This window comes from Pteropus medius, unplaced genomic scaffold (assembly GCF_902729225.1).
Source record: "Pteropus medius unplaced genomic scaffold, Ma_sr-lr_union100, whole genome shotgun sequence".
NCBI lineage: Eukaryota > Metazoa > Chordata > Mammalia > Chiroptera > Pteropodidae > Pteropus > Pteropus medius.
This window is the reverse complement of record NW_024346667.1, coordinates 21,584,472-21,611,440: the sequence shown is the minus strand read 5'-3', so window position 1 is coordinate 21,611,440 and position 26,969 is coordinate 21,584,472. Positions and strand designations below refer to the sequence as shown.

At 38.7% G+C, this 26,969-nt stretch overlaps 1 protein-coding gene across 3 annotated transcripts in view; it reads left to right on the top strand.

Annotated features, from left to right (window-relative positions):
- The first annotated feature begins 7,095 nt into the window (after positions 1 to 7,095).
- PDGFC (platelet derived growth factor C) overlaps positions 7,096 to 26,969 on the top strand; it is a 162,953-nt gene continuing 143,079 nt past the window's right edge. The window contains exon 1 of one of the 3 annotated variants that reach the window (XM_039876224.1): positions 7,096 to 8,117. Coding sequence is in view for 2 of the 3 variants with exons in the window: in XM_039876222.1 (XP_039732156.1) it covers positions 8,000 to 8,117 (118 nt within the window). In the remaining variant the exon portion in view is untranslated. Of the gene's footprint in view, positions 8,118 to 11,282; positions 11,331 to 26,969 lie in introns of those variants that run through there. The other 2 variants (XM_039876222.1, XM_039876223.1) reach the window with 2 other exon arrangements.

Below are 26,969 nucleotides of genomic sequence, written 5' to 3'. Positions count from 1 at the left end.
TCTAATAGCAGTAGAGGTTCTGCTATTGTAGGATATTTCATTGTGACTATTTCAATAAAAAGTAATGTGACTCCAGCTCCACAAAATATAAAATAGAAGTAGGCAGGCAACTAGAGTTTACAGAATAGAGAACAGTTGACTTGTATACCAGACTACATAGAGTCTGAGGAATGAGACATTTTTCTCAAGAAGGGCTTAGAATTCTGAATGTGGGTGTATACAGTGACAATAATCTTCAAATAGAAATCTAGATAGGCAGAAAGAAAAAGATATTAGGAAGTGCTTTGAATTCTTAAGATACGTTTTTTTTTTTACAGATGCATAGTGTAATCATTTGCCTCAATAAATATGAATAATAGGAGCTATAATAATTAGCTGCTTCTCACATGTTTCAATTTAGTTTTATGTGTTTTAAAAAGCCATTCATGGGACGAAAAAAGTAAATAATTTTTTCTACTTACTGTCCAGTGGGATAAAAATTACACCACTGGAGTCTTTTTATGTAGTAGATCCCTTCAGATACGAATGGAATTTTTCTAAGGAGTTAGAATTTCAATTGAAGACTCTTGATTGCCTGAGGGCTTAACAAATCACTGGTTAGTTCATGTAGCAAGCAGTCTTTGTGCTTTCAATAACTCTAACCAATCTAAAAATATCTTCATAAAATTATCAATGAAGATGCAAATTTTAACCCATAGACCAGGAATGTTAAATTAGAAACATGTGGAGTGATACATAATTGTATAAATAAGAGAGACCAAGACTCTGACATCTATAGTTAATCATAAATTGATTCTTCAAAGGGAGCAACTGGGAAACCAGTGTATTTCTTCCCAGACCTGATGCATTAATTCAGTAGCAATCATGAGTAGGAAAGGAGGAATGATAATTCATTCCCTTCATCCCCAAAGACAAGAAGATAGAATCTTTGAAATAACTGCCCACAGATGGTCTAGGCTAAGGCATCAGCTGGATGACTAATCCTGGCCAGCATAAACAGAATACTCATGATAGCCCACACTTTGGGTGGGCTTCAACCTCATAGACAGCTTTCCAATGCCTTAGTCACCACCACTGTCTCAAGTAACCCATATTCACTCTGGCTCAAGTATTTTATTTAAGCTGTTCCAGGAAGATAGCTGTCTGGTGTTATATTATGTTCTTGAACATGTGGAAAAGTTCATCTACATATCATAGTTTCCCTCAAATTAAGCAAAGTGAAAGATAGTCATTCTGAAGAAAATTTAGAAGAGAAATATAAGAAAGCTTCAAATAAAAACTGTTTTTTTTTTTTTGTCCAAAATCTGAAAGTGTCAAATGAAAAGCATGGAGTAGAAGGGAAAGACCTAGAGTCACACATTAATTGTACCTGTGTTTCTTTAGCAATGTCACTTGGGGAAAATGCATGCTCCTCTTTGAGCTTCAGTTTCTCTGCAGAAAATGTGGGAGATTCTGACCTTCCTTGAAAGATTGGTAGAAAGATTAAATAAGAAAATGTATCTTACGATATCTAACAGTCATGCAACATGATAGGTGTTTCAAAAAGTAAATTTTAGAGCATTAGAGATCTTGCTTCACAGCATATATCTTCAGTTTTGGCTCAAGTAAACTCTTATAAAAATTCCCTCTCTAAAGAAAAGGACATTTGAACATGAATAACTTTTTCCTGATTTTAATTTTCCTTGTTTGGCTTTTGTTTAACTATAAATCTTTTTGAGCTGCCTGCAAGAGAAAAACATGGTTTTTATCCTCCTAATTTCATGGAGGACAGTAAAAGAAGATTCAGATGATGAGAAAGGAGAGGATATAGTACAGGAAGATGAGGAAGACATCAGAGCAAATTGAGATGATAAAAATAAAACTTGGGAAAATAAAATGATGCCTTAAAATGTTACAAGGCTGTGTTAGAACAGAAGAGAGCAAGCACCTTGTTTCCTGTAAAGATGATGAAGACAGCAAATAGTAATAATCAACATAAAAAGGGCCACGAAAATGTCTTGAACTATCTGGAACTTCAAAAGCGTTCGGGGATACTTTTAATGTTAGATTAGTGAAACTATGTTTTCCTTTCTGATAACCAACGACACTTTTTAAATGTTCGCTAAGTAGCGTACTGGGACTATCCATCTCTTTTACAAAGGCTAGTAGCCAAGGAAAGGACTGCATTTGAAACAATGATGACAAAGTGAAAAGATCCTTCTCCCATGACCTTTGAAATAAGTGGGTCACTATCTGAGAAAGGAGCATCTGTAGTTGTGTCTTGACCTTGCTGTGATTTGTCACAATATGGACAACAGCTTTCATATCCTATACATGATTTCAAGGGAGAGAAAAATGACATCTTATTGACTGGAGGATATGACCAAACAGTGTCTGGTTGCTGTCCACAGTTTTAGGGGTAATCCTTGTTCTTTGGATTGTTTCACATTCCTCCACTGTGACTCTATAGAACAGTAGGAAATTTGCCATCTGTTCTTGGCGAATAACAACACTCTATTATTTACAACTTCCTTATAGCTATTTTTCCTTACCTTTGGACCACACTTTGCCTCTTTTGATATTGTTACTGTAATACAAAACAAATATTAAGGAATTAAAATGTGGATACCCACACATAATTTATTTAGTTTCCTTAAATTCTATACAGTTCCTGATACTTGCCCTAATCAGTGATTTCCAAACTTGTTTTTTGTTCTTTCCTTTTCTTTTTGGTTATTAGTAGAACTTGTCTTTCCAAACTATAACAACAACAGATAAAAGAGGATGACCTTGGTTAGACAAGTTTAGGCAGAAGCATCTGTTCCATCATCTCTTGCCAGCAACTACGATAACTTTGAATTAGGCTGGGAAACCATTGTTCTAGTCATGTATTATCAAAGAAACATAATTAAGTTAAGAAAGTATTGCCATCACTATCTATAATAGCTTAGAGAATCAAAGAATTCTAAAGTAATAAGAGGACTGAGACCAAATCCAGTGTACCTTTCTCATGTAAAGAAAAAGGGGTAGAGTGTATTAGTAGATCAAGGTTATACTGGTTGTTAGTGGTAAAGTCAGATAAAATCCCTGGTCTGACATCTCCTAGTGAAATAATCTTTGGTTGTAGTTGTTCAGAGTTTACCTGGACACCTCTTTCTTTGGGGTTCCTTCAAACTACTTACTCTCCCTGAGTTATGAGTCAGAGAAGCGTTTCTGAGATTTTGGGGAAAAAAAAATTGCATACTCAACCATGATTTCAAAAATGAAACAGAAGCTTTGCTTCAGTGGGGAACACCACAGAGAGTCACACATAGATTGGTCCTTGCCACCCATTTTTCCTGGCCACATACCTCTAACTTCCCACCTCTCAACTCCCTTCCCCAAAAAGTCAAAATTAAAAAGTACATCTGCTTCTTTGAGAGCCAGCAGGGCCTTAGCACAGCCCTCTATCATTTGTTACAAGTAAGCCTTACTCAGATTAGCAGCTGTTACACTGGGAGTTAAAGGGTGGTTGATCTAGAAGAATAAAGAAAAGGAGTGTTTTATTATTATTAGATTGGAAAACTTAGTATTAATATGCCCTAGATATCTAGAGATAGCAAGGTGATGTTTCTCAAGATGGGGTAGTTGGAAAAAGTGGAGAGAGAAAAGGGTGACTCTAAGAGAGAACACTTTCTTCATTTTTTTTTTCCTAGAATAGCATTATTTCTGCTGTGATCAGTGGACATGTACTTGGCTTATTAATGATAACCATAACTCTGGGGTCATTTAAATGTATGTAGAAGAGGAGTTAATTAGCCATTCTGAAGACATAGCAGATATTGGGTAGATCAAAACTTTCTGAACTTCAGAAACTCATGGTCAATTATCTGCCTCTAAATTACCGAAAAGTTCTGGGGAAAGTCAATATGATTTTGTGTGCGTGCGCGCGCGCGTGTGTGTGTGTGTTGGGATTGAATCAGAATAAGAGAGAGCCAGAAAACCTATATATTTGATTTTCTGAGATAAAATACATCCTGGTTGTTCCTGGCTTCCTGGGTGTTAAATAACTAACTAAATGGGTAGTTTGCTTTAAATCTTATTTCACTTAGAAAAATTTATCAGTGACATCTATTCTCCCTCCCCAAAATTATTGTTGTTAGAACAAAGTACATTCTACTATATTCGTTGACAGGAATTTATAGGTAATACTCGTCATGCATTCAGCCGTAGTGGGCACTCCTTCCTAAGGTTTAAGAAAACATGAAAACCACAAAGAATGTTCATTACTATTTTCTCTTGGTTGGCGGAACAGATGCCTTTCCTTAAGGAAAATGCTTTAGGCCAAAACAAAGCCATATTCATCAAAAATATATTATTTAGTAATTGTGCAGATTACAGATTATATAACATTTACTTTTAGTGCAAGGACCCTATTATCCTAGGAAAGGTTTATAAACAAAATAGAGCAAGAAGACAGGCAGAGTATAAAGTGTTAAAAGAAATCAGCTATGCCAAGGGCAAGACCAGTTCAAGAAACAACAATGCAAGTACATTGAAAGGAAACTGGGCAATGTGAATGTGATTTCATCTGGGGGTCATGGCTGGCTTTATTTATAAGGCGATTGTCAAATCAATCTGTAGAATATGGATGAGGTGAAATGCAGAGCTAGAGTATTATTTTAGATCATCTGTAACTTTTCAAATACAACCTACATGCCGAAATTCCAGGGAGAATGTTAGGTGACGCCAATAAAGAAAACTGTCAGTCAGTCAAGAGTGTTTATTTATTATCCCCCCTGGGCCAGGCACTGTTCTAGCCAATATGAAATGATACAAAATAAAAAGTAGTCATCACCCTTACAATCTCATGAGAGCAAATGGATTTAATCTTCAGACACATGCACACACGTGCACGTGCATACACACACGCACACGCACACACACCCTCTATGTGGGTGGTCAAGAAACTCAAGTATATGGACGTATAACAGTCTCATTTAGAAAAATTATGATTAGAAAATTAAATTTTATAAAATTGGAAAATCTGGGGAGTAATTAGTTTTTTTTACAAATACAGTCGTGCACTGTATAAAGATGTTTGCGTCAATGAGAGACTGAATAAAATGCAGCTAAAAAATTCCTGTTGCCTTCTGACATCGTAGCTGTTGTAATATCGTAGCAAAATGCATTACTCATGTGTTCGTGATGATGCTAGTATAAACAAACCTACTGTACTGCCAGTCTTATAAGAGTATATAGTACATATAGTTATGTACTATATATAATACTTGATGATGATAATAAATGACTATGTTACTGGTTTATGTATTTACCATACTATACTTCTATCAGTGTTTTAGAGCAAACTCATTCCATTTACAAAAAAATAAACAAACAGTATGCCTTGTTAACGCAGGCAGCAACCTTCATACATCTGTTTACAGGCTCTTTTGCTCACATCATTTTCTCTTGTGCTTGATTTAATTTTGTGTTGTTTTGTACCATAACATGCTATATGGGCTTGTAGCCTAGGATCAGTAGGCTATACCATACAGTGTAGGTGTGTAGTAGGCTCTAGCATCTAAGTCTCTGTAAGTGCACTCTGTAATGTTCATGCAATGACAAAATCACCTAATGATGCATTTACCACTACATATTCCTGTTGTTAAGTAGCACATGAGTGTAGATTAAAATGAATTCAGGAAGCATGTCTTTTATATAACAAGTCTGGTTATTCTTATTAAAATTGGGAACACTCCCTCCCAAATCTACAAAACATTTTTGGAACATGTTTATTGTGCAAATATAGATTTACATTGATGTTGAAGAGCTGCAAAGGTGAATTAAATAAGGCTGTGACGTCTAAACTCTTAAGTTCCTTAAAATTAAAGACTGGGCCTTATTAATTTGCCTTGATAGCCTGCACTCTGAAGATAGAAGTAGTGAAAGAATAAGAATGAATGGGTTAGGTGAGTAAAAGTTTCAAAGAGGAACTGAGCTAGAATTCTGAGAGGAAAAAAGAAGAGGACTAGGATATTATACTCAGGCAGAGTCCAAATGCAGGAAGAGGGCTTGTCATTTTCAGCATGACGGAGGAAGGGTCAGCTCCTCTTTGGTCCAGGACTATGTCCCTACCCAAGTGTCTCTGGATTCTTTTTCAGGGTAGCTTTCCTCAATGCTCAGCAGATGGCCTTGCAAGGCCAGGAAGGGCAGCTCCTTAAATAGAGGCGTTTCAGATTCCACCCCTGTTTCAGCATACATCTTAAAGCTATGGCCCTCCTTCCATTCTCTTGTGGAGCACCGTTCCTGGTAGAATTGTTTGCATTGACTGAACAAGAAGTTGGGTGATATTTCTAATTTGCTTGATGTTAATTCAATGCGGCCCAACTGGTATACAAGCTTCAGAGAACAGAAACTTCGTGTTTTCACTACCGTAGTCGCAGTTCCTCGAACACTGCCTGACACAGAAGGTATTCAATAAATACAGTATTTATTAAATGAATGAATGTTATTATTTTGGCCATTTGTTTTTTTCTTTATCTACTCTGCTTCAGAGAGCTGGGAACTGGAGGGAAATATTTGAATTCCAATTTGAATTCCTCTTTCGGCCCAGAAACTCTGGCCAAAGGTTTTGGCCAAGTCCTTTGGGAATGGGGATCCCCTCGGAAATTAATGACGAGTCACCGCCACAGCAGGGAGAGTTGCAAGAAGTTCTTTCTCACTTTTTTTTTTTTTGCTTTTGCAGCACCCTTTGCCACCCATCTTGCTCTTTACTGTAGGGGCGGCCTGGGGAAAGGAAACCAGGGGCCACCTTGGCTGCTTTCCTCGCTGGGGTCCTTTGGGTCCTGTCTGTAGGAGCCCAGCAGCACCCCCTGGCTGTGCCAGCACCTGTTGGACCGCCACTTGGCGGCCCCAGTCAGTGCTAGCGGGCGCGACCCGGGGGTGCCCCTGCCGGAGGCGCTGACCCCCGCCCGCCCCCTCCGGCCGCCTGCGGGACAGCGGCTCAGCCTCCCGCGAGCCGGTCGCGCGCTCCGCCCGGGCTTGGCCCACGGCCCCCTCCTCCCGACTGCAGCCGGCGGGGGAAGGTAGAGAAGGGGAGGGGACAAGCAGGAGCCTTGGTCCGCCTGGCCTTCTCTCTCTCCCCGGTGCCGAGACGCCGCGCTTGTGCCCCGAGCCTTGCGCGGAGCCCGTGGCGTGGGGGGAGAGCACGGGGAACGACCCGGGCCCCGCCGTGACCCTGAGCTGCCGAATTTTCCTGGGCTTCGAGGAGCAGGGCACGCACCGCAAACAAGGTGAACTTTGATCGCGGAAAACTCAAGCCAGGTGCCGAGATCTGCGCTGCGGCTGTCGGGACAGAGCGCAGGCTGCGCGCCGGGCTGGGGAGCCGGAGCCCCGCGGCCTCCCTCCGCCCGCGCCCGGGGCGGCCTCGGCCGGGAGACCCCCGACCCCGCTCCGGCTCAGCGGCCCAGGGGACCCGCCGCGGAGCCCTCGCCTTGTTTCTTCCCCCTCCCCCTTCGGGGGTGGGGGTAGGGCGGGGGAGAGGGGCGCCAGGAGAGCCGCATCTATTGGCAGCTTTGTGATTGATCAGAAAGTGCTCGCCGCCAACTTGGCTTCGAGGCTGGCTTCGCGCGACCCTTGAGTTTTCGCCTCTGTCCTGTCCCCCAAACTGACAGGTGCTCCCAGCAACTTGCTGGTGACTTCTCGCGCCCCAGCTCATGTCCCCACCCCCTCTTTCCTCCCTCGCCTTCACCCCCACCCCCACCACTTCGGCACAGCTCAGGATTTGTTTAAACCTTGGGAAACTGGTTCAGGTCCAGGTTTTGCTTTGATCCTTTTCAAAAACTGGAGACACAGAAGAGGGCTCTAGGAAAAAGTTTTGGATGGGATTATGTGGAAACTACCCTGCGATTCTCTGCTGCCAGAGCAGGCTCGGCGCTTCCACCCCAGTGCAGCCTTCCCCTGGCGGTGGTGAAAGAGACTCGGGAGTCGCTGCTTGCAAAGTGCCCGCCGTGAGTGAGCTCTCGCCCCAGTCAGCCAAATGCTCCTCTTCGGGCTTTTCCTGCTGACATCTGCCCTGGCCGGCCAGAGACAAGGGACTCAGGCTGAGTCCAACCTGAGTAGTAAATTCCAGTTCTCCAGCAACAAGGAACAGAACGGTGAGTCTTCCCCCGCCACTCTCCCCCTTCTTGTGTCTCGCTGTGTGTGTTATGTTGGCATTGTGCGTTGATGTGTGATGTACACCAGCCTGCGAGGGTGTATAATCGTCTCTCTACCCATGCAAATGGCGCGCTGCGTTCATTGGCATGGGCTTTTGGAGGTTACGGCGCAGTTTGCAACTTAGGGAGCTGCCACAGAGCGCTAACAGGGCAACAGGAGTGCCACTGCAGTCCCAGCTAGAGAGAGGACCTTCTGCGAGCGGTGGTGAACGTCAGTCAGTTCAAACGCACATTGCAGGACCTCTCATTGCCAGTTAGTTATAAGTTCAAGAACTGCCTCTAAAAATGAATCCAAAATGAATGAGTCTTGGCATGTTTGACTTTACTCAGACTTTTTTTTTTTTATTGGGTTGGGGGGTGTTTCAGGAAATGTACCAGCCACATTAATTGAAGTACTCTTAAGTGGAAAGGCATCAATTAATCAGTAAGTAGATAGGAAATATAGAGGTCAAGAGGCCGTGTGGATGTTTTTAGGAGGAATTTACAAAGGTATTTCTCTTGTGCTCTATTTTTTTTTTTTTTTTAATGTGCCTTTGTGTGTACTCTGAAGTTCTTACCTTTCTGGCGGTGTGTTTTTATATGTGTTGGTGAATGACTGCTATTTTGTGCGTGCGGGGAAACGACTTAATCCTGCATAGGAAATGAGAATTACTTTCAGCTTTTAAGTGTACCTGAAATGTTTAGAAAACTCTCAGATGCAGTTCCCCTGGGCTGGGATTGCATAGAGCTGGAGAAAGGCTCCTTTCATAAAGCCAGAGCAGCTTCAGGGTGTGTAATTTGCTTAGCCTCTGAACCCCATATGATTTACATCATACAGTTTCTAAACTCTTTTTCTCTTGATCTCCCATTATGAAGTCATTTTTGAGAATACTTTGTAAATAGAAATTTTATACTGCGTATGAAACCACAATGTTAATGCGGGCTGTCTAAAATTAGAATATTAAATACCCTGTTTACAAGTGGTGGCTTTTAACGCTATTTGAAAAGAAACGTACATGTTTTTGTGCTTTGTATGTCATCTATGCAGAATGCAAGAATGCTGTCACTTCATTACCAGGAGAAATGAATACAAACAGCACACCTAGAAAAATCAGAATGATGTGTACTGTATTTTTAGGTCATAGCAACTTTTTCTTTATGTATTGGGGTGCTTGCAAGCTTCAGCTTCGAATTTAAACTCTCTAAAGTGTTCATCTTTAAGAAAGCACAGAAAGTTCTAAAGTTCAAAAATAGATTAAATAAGGACTCCTGGGACCTTTGTAGACATTATTTGTATTTGTTGTATATACAGCAATCTATCACATTTATCAGCCAGTGTTAATGTGGTTGCTTCTTACAACTCGCTAATATGATGGCACATGGCACCTGCAGGCTGCTTGAGCTGCTGATCAAAGGGCAGCCAAGGAATCTATGTCTAATCACAGGAGCTGCAGAGGACTGGGGAAAAGTGATCAAAGGAGCCATAGCACCATCTGTACCCTGGCAGGAAACAGATCAGACCAACCTTTGTTCTTCCTCATGTAAAATAAATGTCCAGTAAAAATATTGCTTCTTACTAGACAAGCGTCTCCAGAATGACAATGCCCAACATTCCTGGCTTCTGACTTCTATTTTTTATTGTTTCTGTCTCATATCATTTCTCCTTCTGCTCTGACTTATCAATCCTGTCCTGGCATCTGTCATCTTCCTGATTTCCTTTGCTACTTGTGCCTCTCATTGTCCTTTCTACATCATTCTTCCTGAGATCCACATACCGTGATCACTTTGTAATGGGCCCCAGAGCTCTCATGCAGTCATTGGCCACTTTACTGTGTAGGTTCACACCCTTAGGAGAGGTGAGTTCATTAAGCCAGGCCACACACATTCTGTTACCATCAGAGGCTGGGTCATTGCCATTCCTAAGATGTATGAGGCTAAAAATAGCCTGGTTGTTTCCTAATCTTTGGGCAGAAGATTGGGCTATGTTTAGCTCTTGGAAGGCAGGCAGCAGGAAGTAACTAGAGGTAGAGGAACTACTACTCACCTAGTAGTTTTTAGCCTAAGAAGTGGGACAGGCCAGCACTAGGGGGCAATATAGAGCTATTTTCCTGCACATGCTCAGGTTGATTTTTATCCTTCAAGAGTCCAAGATTTGAGGACAACAGGCAGGTGCTAAAGAGGATCCCTCTGGAATGTGAATAAATTTGCTAGAACCTCTTCTTCTTTTTTCGTGGCTTTCAAATTTTTCAATATCCCTCATGGGGATATTTGTTTTTGCTCTCATATTGAATTATGATTGATTTTTGATTGACTATTAACTTTCTTAATTTTGATGATTGTATAAGTCTGTAAATACAAACCCACCTGAAGATGCCACATAGAAAATGCCATTAGCCCAGTTTATGCATTGCGTCATCTTGCGAAAGGTCTTTAAGTGATAAATGTGAAATGTCCACATTGATCAGTTGTGACTATAGTTCATTCCTGCTTTCAAGGATTCCTCCCCAATGATAGATACTCTCTTTCCTCGAGCATTCTACAGTCTCAAATGATGGTCACTCAGTCAAACCCCCAGGCCTGCTCAGTTTCAATATTAACTGGTATCTCAAGATGTGTTATAAATGGAAATTGATTGCTACAGCCAATGCTAGATATTTGGATTTAGAATGGAACATGTGGAAGTGTCAAAATTAGTTTTGAAAGATCAGTGTCATTTATTCTGTTACCTGGTATTTAACTTAATACTGTATTATAATTCCTGCCACTTTATTGTCAAAATAGCTATATTCTCCAATACTATAAGTTGTCTTTGTGTTCTTCATTCTTAACCTTACTTCTAACTCTGAAGTCTCACATAGAAACCAAGGGTCTCCAGATTTAGCTTAAAAGAGATAAAAGATAAGAACAATGACTTCTGTAGGGTTTCTGGCCTATACTTCCTGTATGACTATGGGAAAAAACAATTACTATTATCTGTGTACATTCATTTTAGAGGGGAATGCCTACAATGAAGCAAGTAAGTTCTGGGATGGCATTCTGAGTTGTAGCAGAAGGAATCACATACACCAACAAACAAAATGAAACAAGGCTTACTTTATCTGTTACATATAGTCCACATAGACATTCATCCCAAAGCCGTTGATGGAGCGAGGCCTCATCTACCTTGCATTATGGGTGAGTGATTTTAATTTACCTATTGACCTGAAACATGCTTCTTGGTGTTCTTATTTTCTTTAACCATTTTGGGTGAAGATTTGTAATGTGCCTCTGTTAATAAGGGTTATCCTTCTAAACATCAATTACTGTATATGCTCTTTTCCTTAAAGACTTTTGTGGCCTGTGAGGCCATTTACTTTGGAGATATATGGTCCTCTAGTAATATTTTCCTGAGAATGCATATCTTGTGTTTATGGCTTTTCTGTCTCATTTTCAGGGCCAGCTTTCTCCTCGGGCTGCCTCTGTGTCTGTATCTAACAAAGTTGTGCCCACTCCCTAACTCTTTTTAGGTAGCAGCTCCAAAGCACCATTTTACCGAAAAACAGATAATCAGATGATCACAATTCCTAGAATAGCATCCAAGAGTAAATAGGCTCTGACTGAGGACTAAAGGGACTTTCCTGTCAGTTAGTCTATAAGTTGTAGTGCGTGACCTTTGTGACATTTATTTTCGTTAGAGGTTTAAAAAAACAACAAAACTTCCTCCTGGTTCTCTGCTCTGTCTGAAATAGTTGAGGAAGTTGAAGAAGTAGCATGCCATTATGTAATGATGAATATTGTTTTTCACAATAGGTTACAGAAAAGCCCCATTCTATACTATGGTACCTTTTTCTCTGCTACCAGCTGTTATCTTTTACATTTAATCTGATATACTTTGTATTTACCTCCAAAAGATGATCAGAAAGTACTAAGGTCTGGAAGAAGCTTTAGAATATCATTTGTTACTTATAACTGGATATAGGGTCTCACACTAAACTTTTCCCAAAGATGCTATTTTGTAGAGCTCTGTCTTAGGCACCAAAGTCTTTGCTTTGTTTATTCTTAAGTCATCCTTGCTGAAACTTATTTCTTACATATCTGTTTTATATTCTCTTCCACTTCATGCTTTTTCAACATTTGCACTGCTTTATCTACAAACTTGCACAGATTTTGTAGAAACCAAATTCTGATGATAATGTGATGTGTTAAATAAGTTATAATTGAATCAGTGCATTCATAACATCCACACCCCACCCCACTCCCACAAATGTTTCCAAGATTGGTAAAATTTTCTCCGTAGGTTTCTATTTATATCAATCAAAGTGGTGGAAATCATAATAGAAGTTGCTTCATTTTCTAAGTCTAATATTGGTGTTTCTGATTCTTTTATTTGGAAACAGTATACATAGCCAGAATATCTCTAATAACTCTATATAATTTCTTTATAACTCATTTATTAAAGAGTCTCTGTGTATTATTTTTCCACCACTGCCTCCAACTGCTATTTTCCAAACTTCCCTTTCCTGTCGCCTAAGGACACCTCTAGTGGTTGACTTTCAGTTGATATGCACCAGTACTATTTTATAGATCATTAAAATATTGAAATACTCCCAGTGGGTTGGGAAGGAGCCAGTGCTACTCTCCCAGGACAAATGGTCCATCTATGAACTGGAGACTAGGGGGTTAATGCCTGGCACAGCTCAAGATGTAGGATGTAGGATGTTAATCCAAACCTGCTGACCTTTTTCCTGATTGATCAGTGTGCCTGCCAGGTTGTTAAACATTTGGACACTTTTTGCTATGGACAATTTAGTTCATATTGGACTTCAAACTCCTATCTCTTCTCTTCCCCACTTGGCAGCTCAGTCCTAGCCTGTGGCTTGAAGGACCTGGAGTAAGGAAGGGTATGGCCACTCTCAAGCCTCTTTCTTGTAGCTTCTTTGGTTCTAGCTACTCAAGGGTTAGAGCCTGGGATGTGAGATGACACACGTGGAGTAAGATTGCGGTTGGTTGTTTCTGCTTCCCCGGGCAACACTGATCAGCTGCTATTGTGTGGGTGGCACCTTCTAGTCATCTAGATAAGATGGATCACCTTTTCAGTGAGGTCTTTTTTCTGACTACATAATCTAAATTAGCCAACCCTCACTATCATGTGAAGATTAATTAACTACATAGCACTTACCATTGCTTGATATTTTTCTTGTTGTTAATTAATTAATTGTGGCCCTATCCCAACCCCCACCCCCCACAGAACGGAAATTCCCTAAGAGCATGGACCTTGTACAACTTGCTCACGCGGGAGCTCTAGCACCTGGAACAGCAGTTGTATATAGTACGTACCCAATAAATGTGTTGAATGGTTCTAGATGTAGTGCCTTATTAGAGGATGACTGTGGCATTGACTGGAATAGCAGGCCATCTTTGAAGATCTCTTTTTGGTCTTGGAACTTCTACATTGTTTTACCTTTTTCACAGGAAGATAAACTTACTTATTTATTGGTGTGATAAGATATGCCAATTAGAGTACCATTTTATCATCTTGTTAAATACAGTTGACTTTGAACACCATGAGTTTGAGCTGCACAGGTCCACTTATAAACTCCCACCCCCCGCCGCCCCAAGTAAATACAATAGGCCCTTGCTAGTCCAGATTTCGACATCTGTGGATTGAACCACCACAAACAGTGTTTTCACATTCCCAGCAGAGGATTCTCAACCACGATTGAAAATACTGTTGAATCCGTAGATGCGATGAGCCAACTGTAGTTAAGTTTTTGGGGAGTCAAAAGTTATGCGCAGATTTTCAAATGTGTGGGTGTCGGCACCCCTAACTCGCCTTCCGCCCCCTACGTTATATACTCTGTTACCAGGTGAGTACATACCAAGAAAAAGGATAGGTTTCTTAGAACTAGTGTAAAAGTGCCATTGCTGTGTGTACCTCTATATTTTTTGAAGGTGGGGTGTTGTGATATAGACCAAGGACTCTTAAGAATGGTGAATTTTGAATGGGTGATGTGCCTCCAATATCAGTGTACTTTTTAATCTTTCGCTTGTGGATCATGGATAACTGCACAGGCTAGAAATCAGCAATAAATATGGTGTGTGGAATGTTAGTTTCTTGGAAGGATCCCAAGAGACTATCCTCACCGATGTGTAAAGTGAGGCCTAGAGGGCTGAAGTGACTTTGTCAAGGTCACTGTTGAGTACAAAATTGTAAACTGTTAATGTGGTGATATATTTTTCATTATGTGAGAACAAATTAGGCAAATGGAATTCTAGTTTTAAAATTCCATTGCTTCATATAAAAGCATTTCTTTATTATTTTAGAGGGTTGCATGCTTTTCAGGTTGTGAAAGGAGGTGAGACTCCCTTCATTCTGAAGCATTCTTTACAAGAACGCTAAAGAAAACAGTCTCAGAATAATCACATTAATTAAATAGAACAGACAATATGGCTAGTGTGTATTATATTTCTGTTGGGGTAGCAATCTGACAATATAGCAAATGACTCGAAATGCTACCTTTAGAATTTTTACTATTATATGTTGGGACCTTATTGTAAGCAAGTGTGCCAGGTCCATAGATGAATGATTCCTGTTTTAATATTTTGGCTTATTAATTGATGATGATGAAGAGGATGGTCGACATTGGAATGAATGGCTCCATAAAGGAGGATTTAAAAATAAAGTAATTTTGAGCATTTTGTTTAGCAGGATGCCTTAGTGATAAAGGGACCAGAGGAGTAAGTCAGTCAGCGAAGAACAGCCTGTCAGTCTTCTGAGTGGATTTAATGAGCGACCTTAATTTTTATTTACATTATATTATATAGGATATTCTATTCAGAAGTTCGGATTTCTCTTTGAAGTCAAAAGCATCAAGAAAGAAATTCATAGCTGTGGACTTGAATAGATTGCACAAAAAGGATTAATTTACCTTTTTAAAAGTTTTGTTTGTAAAGTTCTTAAATAGATCAAAAGGAGCTAAAAATTATAAAGAGGAGTTATACTAGTATGTTGACCATTAAAGCCAAGTTATTAAGAGTGATATTTTTCAGTAGCATTAGCTCATTTTGTCTCTTACTTCATGAGAATACATTTTAAATTGAGTTTAGCCAATTTTATTAGTTATCTGAGTTCACATGAGCCTTCTTGTGCCATCTTCAAGCAGTTACTTCCACGCCCTGATGACTGAGCAGCTTCCTCCCTGGACGTTTGCCTGGTTTCTAAACCAAACTGTCTTTGCCAGGCTGGCTCCAGTAATTTTGCTTTCTTGGTGTTAGGCTTAATTCCGCTTTTATTTTCAAAGTATGATTTTTATTTTGTACTTGACTTTTCCCCTATTGAATAGTAGCTGAGCCATTTTGCCATCAAATAAAGTGAATGTTGGGTTGTTGCTAGGGTTGGGGGCGCAGAAGCAGAGCAGACCTCTGATTCTCTGAGTGAAACCAACATCCCCAAACAATACAAGGCACGTTAATGGTAAGTGGTAAAGAGATAGATTTGCCTCACTGCTGTGTACACTGTGTACTGATAAGAAACCAGTAAGAGCTCCCAGGAAGGACACAGGAAGGGCAAGATTTGGATGCATTCTTTGGGGAGAGTCAAATGGGTCTAAAGAGCTGTTAGTGAGCCTCTGGTTTTGTAATGCTCAGTCATGACTCCCCAGGAGTGCCTGCTAGGTGCCACCCTATGCTCAGTGTTTGCAGACAGTATAGTTTATCTTTATAACTGCCCCATGAGGTATTAGGAAAAACACTAAGGCTTTCCTGGCTCAGTAGCTTAGCCAAGGTCCCACAGCTGGTAAACGTTTGGACCTAGGTCTGACTCCAAGCCAAGACTCAGAGCCACGTGCCTCTTCCTTCGTGAGTTAAATGGTCTAATGTTTTATTAGAACATTGTTTTTTACTTAGCAAATATTTACGAGCATCTGCTCTTTGCTAAGCTCTGCACTAGGTGCTGAGTCCACCAAGAATGAGATGCAGTCCCTGCCTTTGAGAAGCTCTGCCCAAGAGGGGTGGCAGGTTCTTCTTTGATCTCATGATCTATTAGTTCTGCGCTCCAAGTGTGGTGGGAACAGTGAGTGCTTCGTTTGCTTCAAAAGTCCTCTGTTGGTTGACTAAATGGTTGATTATGCCTGGAAAAGAAGTATATGAAGAAAAGTTCTCACAAAAAAGATGACTTATTTTTGAAGCAGGTCTGAGAGGGAAAAATAGAGAAGCATTCTAGGCACAGGGAACAGCCTGCACAAAAGAAAAGAGGCATACAAATGCCTGCCATGTGTGAGAGACAAGGAGAGTCTAGTGTTGAGTATGGGTAGAGCAGGAAAAAGGTGAAAAGGGGTCCTGGGTGTATGTATCCAAAGGTCTGACGTTGTTTGCAGTGGGTGCTTCCTATAGAATTTCCAGTTAAAAAACAAGAATAAAAGAAAATTTTGTATACATGATTCAGATTCAGTCAGAACTCTTTATTTTCAGTTATTTTTCTAAGCAGGCGTGTAGTAGCTGACTTCTGCTTTAGGGTGTGTAGTTAACTGCTTACCGTTGGAATTTTCTCCCAGTCATTAGGCACGTTTGGAAGTTCTGGACTGGTTAGAAGGGCAGGCTGCACAGCCTCAGCTACACTCAAATAAGCTAAGTCTGTGTCCGCACTACTCTCTATGGCCTTCTTTATGTAAACAAAGAGCTATTTTCACACTTCATTCACAAAATGGATGGCATGCAGAATGAGCTTGGGTGAGGGGTCAGGAGCTTATGATAAAAGGGCGGCAGCTTCCAGAGCGCTGAATTGGTGTAATGAAGCTATTACGTTGGGAGAAGCAAAGGAAATAGCCTTAACACTTTTGAGGGAAAGAATTTCAAGTTTTGTGGAAAATTAATTCCTCTACTTTGAGTAACTGCATCATTTTCCTAGTGAGGTTCGTTCTGGTTCCTTGTATACAGCGCTAGAAATATTTTATGGTATTTAAGGATGTGAATGAATGAATGCTGTTGGATGTGTTATTTAGATGTCATGCTGGTTTTTTTTTTTTTTTTTTGGAAGCTATACTCTTTGCATTCTAGGAAAGCCTTATTCATGAGTGGATGCTATTTTAAGCTTTTCATTGTTTGCAAGATGGAGGTATGATTCTCTGTTTATATATAGCCAGCTGGCCAATGCACCTGCCTTTTGGGTCACTACAGAGATCAGAGATCCTGAACATGAGAAGATGGACTCATGCGGCATCTATCTCATGTTGTTCCTGGCAGTTATTTTTGCTGGGTATTTATAAGGACATCTGTCTTTTAAAGAGTCATATATTTATCTTTTTTTTTTCCACCGAGGAATAAATCACAGCTTGTTTCCCATACTGCCACAGACATTCATCATCTGAGATGATTAGAAATGCAAATTGGGAATCATTAAAGCATTATAATTTCTTTTTCTATGGCAGCAGGTAATCTTTAAAATCAGTGTACTAAGAAGGAACATTTGCTTTAAAATGTGATTAAGATGTGAACAAATGGAAAGAAAGAAATATTTAATTTCTTACTAGAAATTTCTAATGGTGTTTGGAAAAAGGGGAACCTTCAGCATTCATTTCTTATTTATCGTACTTTCGACCTGAGACATGATGACAGGTGGGTGCAAATTGTTTAAGAACACAACAAATAACTTGTAGAGTTTTCAATTCGCTCTATGGAAATATACTAAAACTCCTTAATAGAGTGTGATTTGCTGTCTCATCATCCATTCAAAGAACAGATATGTGAACACTATAACAACAGGAAAAAAAGTTGGCCAGTGCTTGTATGGAAAGCATAGATCTGCACATCCAGAGTCAGAGGTAGGCTGTATGGGATACAAATCGTTTCTGCTGGAAATATGTTTATGGTGTAGGTAATAAAAGGCATTGGAGGATGCTTCCTATTAAATAACTATCATTTTGTTACTGGCTTTACTTTTATTTATAAACAAAAATACTCTCTATTTTTGGAGGTCTACAAAAAATGAATTGCCTCTATAATACAAGAGACTAGGCCTTATAGTACACTCGTGTTTATACAGTTTCAGATGCAGTTTTAAATGTCAAAGAGATGCACATGAGCTCAACTGTATTTTTGGTTTGTAGTAGTCACAAAGCTGTCTGACTGTTTCTAGAAAAATCAGGCATCTAAAAATAGCAGGTGTTTCCCAGGTCAAAATCTGGCCACGACATTGGGTGTTGAGAGGGTGTAGATACTTAACTGATAAATGCTAGTTAACTCTTGAAAAAGTGGTTGTAATCTCTGTTTTCTTGAGACTATTAACAGGCTTGAAGTTTATAGGCATGATTAAGAATGTAAAATTAGGAATTAAATATTATGTATGTTTATTTAAAAAAAAACAGTTTTTCTTCATGGTAGAAAATTTATCTTTAATCTGTACCGATAACTTTTAATAGGCATCAGTTGGGCACCCCATTAAACTAACTGCTTTAAAATGGTTTCCTTTTAGAACTAACATTTACATCCTAGGAAATCAATTAGGGTGTCTAGATTTCACATTTCTTTGCAATCTTCGTTTGCAGTCATTTCTGAATGGTCAACCTACCGTAGCAAAACACTTAGAGGTGCAAATCTCTGGAAGAAGTGCAAATGCCACACTTTTACATGGAAAAACGAAAAAATAGGACTTATTTAATATATGTGCCGAACATTTAGGACTGCATCAAGCACAGGAAATACTTTTGGTGTGTGGGAATGTGTGGTGTTTCCAAACTACAAACATTGTTTTGAAAATTTCCCTGGCAGTGGTGAGTTATATGAGACCACGTCCATCTAAGGAGAGCTTGTTTAACTGGCTTGTGGTTCTGGGGCTCATTCAAACACTCTTAAACAAAATAAAGGGAATGGATGTAATAACTTCTTTATAGAAAGGCTATAAAAAGGTACAGGGCCATGTAAACAAATTGGATCATTTACTAGATGTTTAAGTGATAGATTTGCAGTCTAAATCCAGGGGTGTGTATTATGTTTAATAGGATCGTGACCATATTCTACCTTGAAAATGAGGTTATCAGCTTATTTTTTGTTTGCTTATTAGTTTGTTTCTCTTTAGTGCATGAAAACCCATTATTGCTATTTTATACTACGGTTTGAAACCATACTTAAAATTTTGAGCAATTACATTTATGCTTGGTCAGCTTTGGACAATGGTTAGAAACCCATGTGTGAATTGTTGAATTGACCTGAATTTTGGTAGCACTGGGTTCTGTTCAAGGAAAATAAAATGGTTGAAATTGAAATTTTCCTTCTGGGCTCAGACATGTCTAAACTAATTGTAAAATAATTGTTCTGGCTTACAAGAGTAGACTCATAACTACAACTATGTAAAGTAGAAATCCAACAACAGTTATGGTTTACAGTTACTGTAACTCTGCCAGTCTTGTAATAAAACCACTATTATAACCAATCTATTGTGACATTTGTTTGTCTGACTTGAGATGTAGGTAAAAAGTCTTATTCCAGGTTGTATTGCCTTAGAGGGCCGCTTTATTGCATTAGGATGTTAATTTACCTCCTCTGGAATTGGTATGAGGGTGTATCAGAGTGTTCTAATGAAGGGAAGGATGGCGGGTGGGACTATAAGAATGCGCAGCCCTGAGTATTGGTGGTGATGACTAGTGGCAATGGAAGCCAAAAATAAATTTGGAAATTGAAGTGAAGAAAGGAAACTAAATAATTTCTATGTTGATACCATAACATTTATTCATTCTGTAACTTCTCTAAATCAGGGTTGGCTCACTTGGTGTAAAAGGAAGTGGATTGTGTAAGAAAACTCAGTAAAAATCAATGAGCCTTTCTAAGTTTTAAAAACTGATGGCATCATACCATACTGGCAACTTTTAAGTGTTACCACTGGAAGTTTGGCAGCGGATAACTGCTCTAACTCCACAGGCCTAAAAACAACATACAATGGTGAATATTATAGTTTCTATGTAATGTGTGACTTGCTATTTCCTTTTTTTTCTTTAATGAGCAACTTCAAGCAGGTGACCTTAAGTCTATGAAAAAAACCCTAAGATTGGCCTTTAAATTGGATTTTCTATGATCTTGAAAACAACTCACACCATTTTGCGTTAGTTCACCTCTTTTATATAGCACCTCTTCTATATAGTACAAAGTTCTGCATGGTCGTATGCTATCTACGTAAAAACTCTCAAGGCTGAGGTGTATACACCAAGTGACGCTACTATTTGCCTGTATCTTTGAGGCATTGTGGAAGAGGCAAAGTTGAATTCAACTTAGTCGTTTTCTAGTAGTTTATAGTGAAAAGGAGAGGTGAGACATGCAGCTAGCCACAATACAAAATAGCATACATCGTTTGGTGTGATTCAAAGAAAGGCAAGACTATTGACAGCAGAGCCATTAGAAAAGGCTTAGTAAAGTTATTATGGGAGAGTTGTATTTTGAGGAGCCTAGAAAGATAAGCAACGTGTACATACAGAGTCAAGGGTAGGGTAGAGTGGATATGAGGAGATGGGAACTGGTGAGTAAATATGCAGAAAAAAAATGTATGGGAAACTCACACAGTCCAATGTGCCATTCGTTTTGACTGGGACCTCAGAAATAGATTAAGTGGGTAAGTCGTTAGAAATAAGAGGCACAAAAGGAGGAACGCCAATGCATCACTGAGACTTGAATAATTACGAGAGTGATTCTTCATGCTTCGTGCGAACTGTATTATTGGCCCTCTCACCCAGCTACTCAGGCATCCAAATTATGCATTAAATCTGATTCCTCATAATGTGTAGCATATACAGAATGAAAGGTGCTGAAAAGCGAAGAATGAAGTTAGAAGGAAAAGGAAATCCTACATTTGTGGTGCAAAACCATGAAAAGGAGGTAGTGAAGGAAAGAAAAGAAAAAAGAGAAAGTGGAAAGAGAGAGAAATGAACAGAAGAGGAGAAATAAACTTTAAGGTAGGTGGAGAAGCTCCCAAGGAAGGAGAGAGAGAAAAATCAAGGGAATTGGCCTACAGTATAAAATACAACGGAGATTCAAGAAAATGAGAGTCAATTAATAAATAGTCTATGATATTTTAATGGTGACAGAAAACAAAAACAAAACAAAAAACCCCTTTGGTGTAATGAAGGGTATAGAAATGGAGGAAGAATGGTTACGGAGTAAAGTGAAGTTAGACAAAGTGTTTTTTAAAACTCTTGGGCAAGTTTTAGTGATCAAAGGAAGGAGATATCAAAGCGGTTATAGAATCGAGAAAAGAAAGAGGAAATAAACATGTTTTGTTTCTTTGTTTACTTGTTTGGTAAGTTTGGGAATGATCCAGGGGATAAGAAAAGGTTAGATATGTAACATGAGGTAAGACTTGTGGCCTGGAAAGTTCTGGAGAGTTGTTGATGGGACACAGGTGAAATGACTGCAAGAGCATTAGGCAACATATCAAATTAATACAGTAATAATGAAGCATACCTGGTTGAGAAATAGGAATTAAATTTTGGATGAAGCGAGACTTGAGACAAATCTTGACAACGTGAGAGAAGACGCACGCAGGGGAAATTTTAGCAACGATTTCCTTGCAATGGAGTTGGATGTTTTCGTCCAGCCTAGTACCTTATGTAGAAGTATAAATAATATGAGAGAAAAGACAACAAAAATCAATGTTTTTGCTTGGTCAGTCCTTCTAGAGGGATATCAAGCTGATAACTTTGGGCCTATGGCGAAGGAGGAAAGAGTGGTGTTGGTAGGCAAAGAATATTCATGCCTGAAGTGGCAAAAGTTGGAATCATAGGTAGTGAGGAATTGTTATTGGGAAGGGAGTGACTTGTGGAAAATGTATGGTAAAAAGGCACAACTAAACCAGAATTAGCAAGAACTTTTAACCTATTAAAAAGCCATGGATTTAAAAAAGAACCAAGGAAATTAAAGTTAAATGACCGCTTTAATGTCCCTTACTTTATCTTTCTGTCCTAAAAAGTAGGCCTTCAGAAATCAGGAAAAGTGGGGAAAAGCACCGCAGGCCTCTGGGTTCTCTGCTATGGAGCTCTAGCATTTGTTACAAGCACTATACAATGCTTTTTGGTTTGTTTTTCTTTTGCTGTTACTGTTTTGTTTGTTTCTTTTAGTAGCGTTAAAGCCACATAGAAACTTGTTGGGATGAGTTCAGTTTATAGCAATTGTTTGCTGGAGAAAAGGATGCTCCTTGGTATGCATATTCCAGACTCTCCACGTTTGCAGAGTGGGGTTCGGTGTGCCTATAAGAGGGAAATCCTGCATGTTCCTGTAATCATTGGCAACATGTACGTGGAACTGGTGTGTTGAATAACCCTTGGTTCTCAATCGAAATACAATTTTTACTTTCCTTGTTCTGGAATTTGATTGAGCAGGGGAAATCTTCCCCTATGCCAGGATGAATACTTCTGCAAGAACATGGTTCTTTAGCTCACTCAAGAGACACAGAGTTCTAGAGTAACTTCAAATGTAGACACCCTTACGATTTAAAAATGATCGCCCGGTCCTCTGGAATAATTAAAACTCTAGCGGTCGCGGTTTGCGATCTCTTCACCCCCTGCCCAGGACTGCTTCGGAGCAGGAGTTCATCTGAGAAAGGAGGTGAAGGAGCCTTGAGGTGTCGGAGGGATTCAGCATTCATGGAGTAGCTCTGAACAGAAAGGGACAACTCTAGTGTTTGCAGGTCTGCTGTGATCTCACATCAGTCTTTCTAATAAAAAGGCTGCACAAAGCTGATCTCTGCTCACCACAGAGATGACTCCATGCCTTTGCTCTTCAACTCTTTTAAATAAGAAGTCACTTCAATCCAATACACATCAAGTACCTTGTGTTCTAGTTATCATTTCACATCCTAAAAACAGATGAACAAAATGCAATTCTTTGAGCACTTAATGTTGACAATCAGTGTATCTCGTGATACACTGGAGATATACTTAGAATGCTAAAAGAACCCGAAGGTGTCCTATTTTCTGGTCATGAAAGGCTTCTCCTGCGGCCATTATTTAAGTCGGGTCTTGAAGGATAAAGAGAATTTACTGGAAAAGAAGATTCTAAGCAGAAGGTGAAGACTTGTGAGAGAGCACCAAGTCTATTAAAAATCAGCTCTGGTGGGAAATAAGATTGGAACGATTATTCATTAATAATGAAAAACTATCTGATATACTAAGGTCTGTGTTTAGGTATTATATACGTCCTCAGAAGAAGGCTGTGTGCCTTCTCCATTAGTTCCTAATGCTGAAGGCTAATGGTAAGGATATGTTCCTCCATTTTTATATTCTTATGCCTATAATAGAGCAGTAACTATCCATTGAACGATTCAATTGGATTTTTTAAAACTTGTTTTTTGCTTTCCTAAAAAAAGGTACATCAGGATGATTATAAAAAATGGAGAAGTTAAAGGCAGGGATACCGGTTCGAAGGCCTGTGTAACAGATGATGACAAAATGGACCAGTTACTGCCCTGTGGGAATACTGGAGGAAGGGTGAACATCATCTCCTTTACTCCACATGTGCAAAGCCTACATGTGTTTAAGGCCCAGCCTGGCTAGAGCCCCTCCATAAATCCTTCCCGTTTCTCTCAGTCTGGGATGTCTACCTTGTCTACACTCCCACCATTGTGCAGAATTTACCACTTTCTGCCTTACATTCTAATTACATATGTGTCTTATCTCCCACAATTTTCAAGTGTCAGAGAGTAAAATGTTGAATAATCTTTAGCTTAGTGTCCTTTTGGGTGGTAGATCTTTTAAGTGAAGTGAAAACAGCCCACTTAGACCTAACACAGCCAGTTCTGTTGTAGTGTTGGCATCTGGCCTCATAGGTTATCACCGATGGACTCTGAAGAAGTCACATGCCTTATTTCACAACTGAGGGATGCAACTAATGTCTGGCTTCATTTTGAGGAACTAAAAGGAGGCACACAGGAGGGCCTCTTACTCTTTCTGCTTAGACTGAGTAAAATGAATGTACAAAGAACCTTATTGGCAAAATTATAATGATGACTGTTTAGAATGTTATTTCCTCACCAAGAAAATGAAATGTATCATTTCCAGGAAAATTATTTTTAAACAGGGAACTTTGCGATAACATTTATTGAAATCAATGTATTATAAGAACATGGCTATCAAAAATTTATTTTCATTGGTTTTTAATTATTCCCCCTTTTTTTCTAGTTAACATAAGGTAAAATCTTATTTTAGTTTGTTTTTTTTTTTTTTTTTTTTTTTTTTTTTTTTTGCTTTGGGATTTTAAGATTGACAACTGTGATTTATCCCCTGGAAAGCAAAAATCTTGAAAAAGTCATTTCAAAGATCACTCAAAGAATGTATTTTTTTCTTGGAAATAAAGTCAATTTTCTCAGCTCTGATCATTTGAGATTATGGGCAAGTAGTCCTAGTTCTGGCATGTGGACAAAACAGAAGCAGACCCTGGAGAAACAGAGTTCAAAACTCATGGCAGTAAGCACATGTTCTGCATGCCAATATTTATGGTGTCACGACCAAATTAAAACCATACCCTCTGCTATTTACATAAGTACAGTACCCAAACTACATAAGTTTATGCCCATGTTTCTCACTAGATTTAAGGCAATACAAATGTTCAGGACTCTTAGAGACCTAACATTTATTTTCACATTCATTTTATTTATCTTTTTGAGAGAGAGTGAAATGTCTTCACATATTCATTTTGAAGTCAGCCGTAATTTGAAGAGATGGCATTTAGTAGTGGCCAAGACTCGATTTGTGCTTCCATAAGCAGTGCCTGCATTGTGAATGAATATAAACTTGACTGCTTCTTATATGGGTAATTCTCAATCTTTCATATCTAGTGTCTTACTCATGCTATTGGAGAACCTGTTTTGAAAAACAAAACAAAATATATTTTGGGTAAGAAGACACATTTTATGTCTTTTTTCTGGAAACTTTTAAAGTATTACTCTCTGGTAAATTTTTAAGAATGAAAAAATTTCAGAAGCATTGTGGGAATGCATCTTATTTTGCTACGTTGATAAGATGAAGAAATCTAGTAATTTAAACTATAATAGATAGTACTACTATGTACTTGTACAGCAACACAAATGACAAAGATAATACAAAAACTACGGTGGTATTATTGGAAATAGGTTCTGTAGAAAATAGCACATCACATTTGCTTGTGGATATGACATTCGAAGAATCCTCTTGAGAATCCTGGATTCTTCCCAGATTCTTTTGGATTCTACATTAGCTGAGACTCTCTTGTCTAGAAAATAACCTGGACAGGAACCAACCAGATAGCACTGTATCTCTAATAGATTGGTGAGTTGGCTCTTTGAGAGATGGTCATATAACTTAGTATCAAGTGAAAATTTTTCACAAAAATCGATGATGCAATCTTTTGTACAAGGGGGAAGGTTTTTTTATGTATAAGATAAAAGAAAATTTTTAAGAGTAACTCCCATGTGAGCAAATGAAGCTTGATGAAATAAATCTTTTTTTTTTTTTTTACAGTGGGATAGAATCTAAGGTATTTAAGAATTTATTTTACTTTTTGAGTTTGAATATAGTAAGTAACTTAAACACTGTGCTTAGTGTCTTTTTTGATACTCCAAACTTTTATTATTAAGATTTCCTTTGGTGTCTCCTTAAAAAGCCAAAATTCAGCATGTTTTTTTTCTTTTTTGTAAATACTTCTCTTAAATATAGACAAAACAGAAAATAAACTTTTATTTACCTTTTAATTTCAGACTTATTATTGGATTATTTTTATGCCCAAGAATTTACAAATGATCAGATTTTTCACTCATCTTTTTATCTTATTTTGGTGCTAATAAAACTGGGCAGATTGCTCTGGGTGTTTTAATTCTGTGCAGGTTAATAAAAAATACCAAGGAAATATCCTTGGTTAAGTATTAGAGGACTGAGGAAGATCACTGGCTTTTACAGTTTATTAGTAGGTCAGTTTACTGAATGTTTAGTGGTAGCTATCTCATTTATCAGACCACATCTTAGGCATTGGGGAGAATTGGCCTATGCTATTTATATTCTCATCTAGCTGCCAAAATTGATTTTCCCACTTTGTATGTGACTTAGATCTTTGTAATAGAATAGATGCCAGGTTAAAGAATAGTTTGTATTTTAAAACATTAATGGATGAAATTTCAATGCTGTCAATAATTTTAATGAATGACCAAAAATACACTTTTATTTAAATGTTCTTGAAGATTCCTATTTGATTTTCTACATAGTAATAAATATTGATATCTACCTCAGTGAAAATTGACAAATATATATTACATTTCTGAACAAACTTGGCAGTATCATCATATGTGTGTAATAACTAATCTATAATTTAGGCTAACTTCATCATTATTTTATGACATGAAATTCTTTGTTTCTGACTGTTTAATGACTCCTCTTATATTTTATAGAAAATACCATATTTATTTAAGTGTAAAGAGGATGTTGGTGAAATCAGATATTAAGTAAAGTCTCTAGAAAAAAGTTTTACTTATTTGAAACACCCAGTATTTTAGAATCTGATAGACCCATCTTTTTTCTTAAATATATGTGTCTTATATTATAAACAGGGCTTTTTTGGTTTCATTTCGGTGTACATATTAAAACAGGTTATGCTGCAAGATGTGACCATCGCTTGCCATCTCACAATTTTTTGGGAAGGAAGTCTGAAGCAGAAGAATATTACTGGGGGAAAGATTTGTGTTTTTCTCTATTAGTTTAGACACTTCTCTGGCAGTCTCTTTGCTCCTAAAATTTATCCTAGAAATTGCCGAGAGTTTTCATTTGTGGAACATTTTGGGAGCCTGAGTACATTTGTGGATGTAGGAACAACTTACTTTGACCTGTTGTGCAG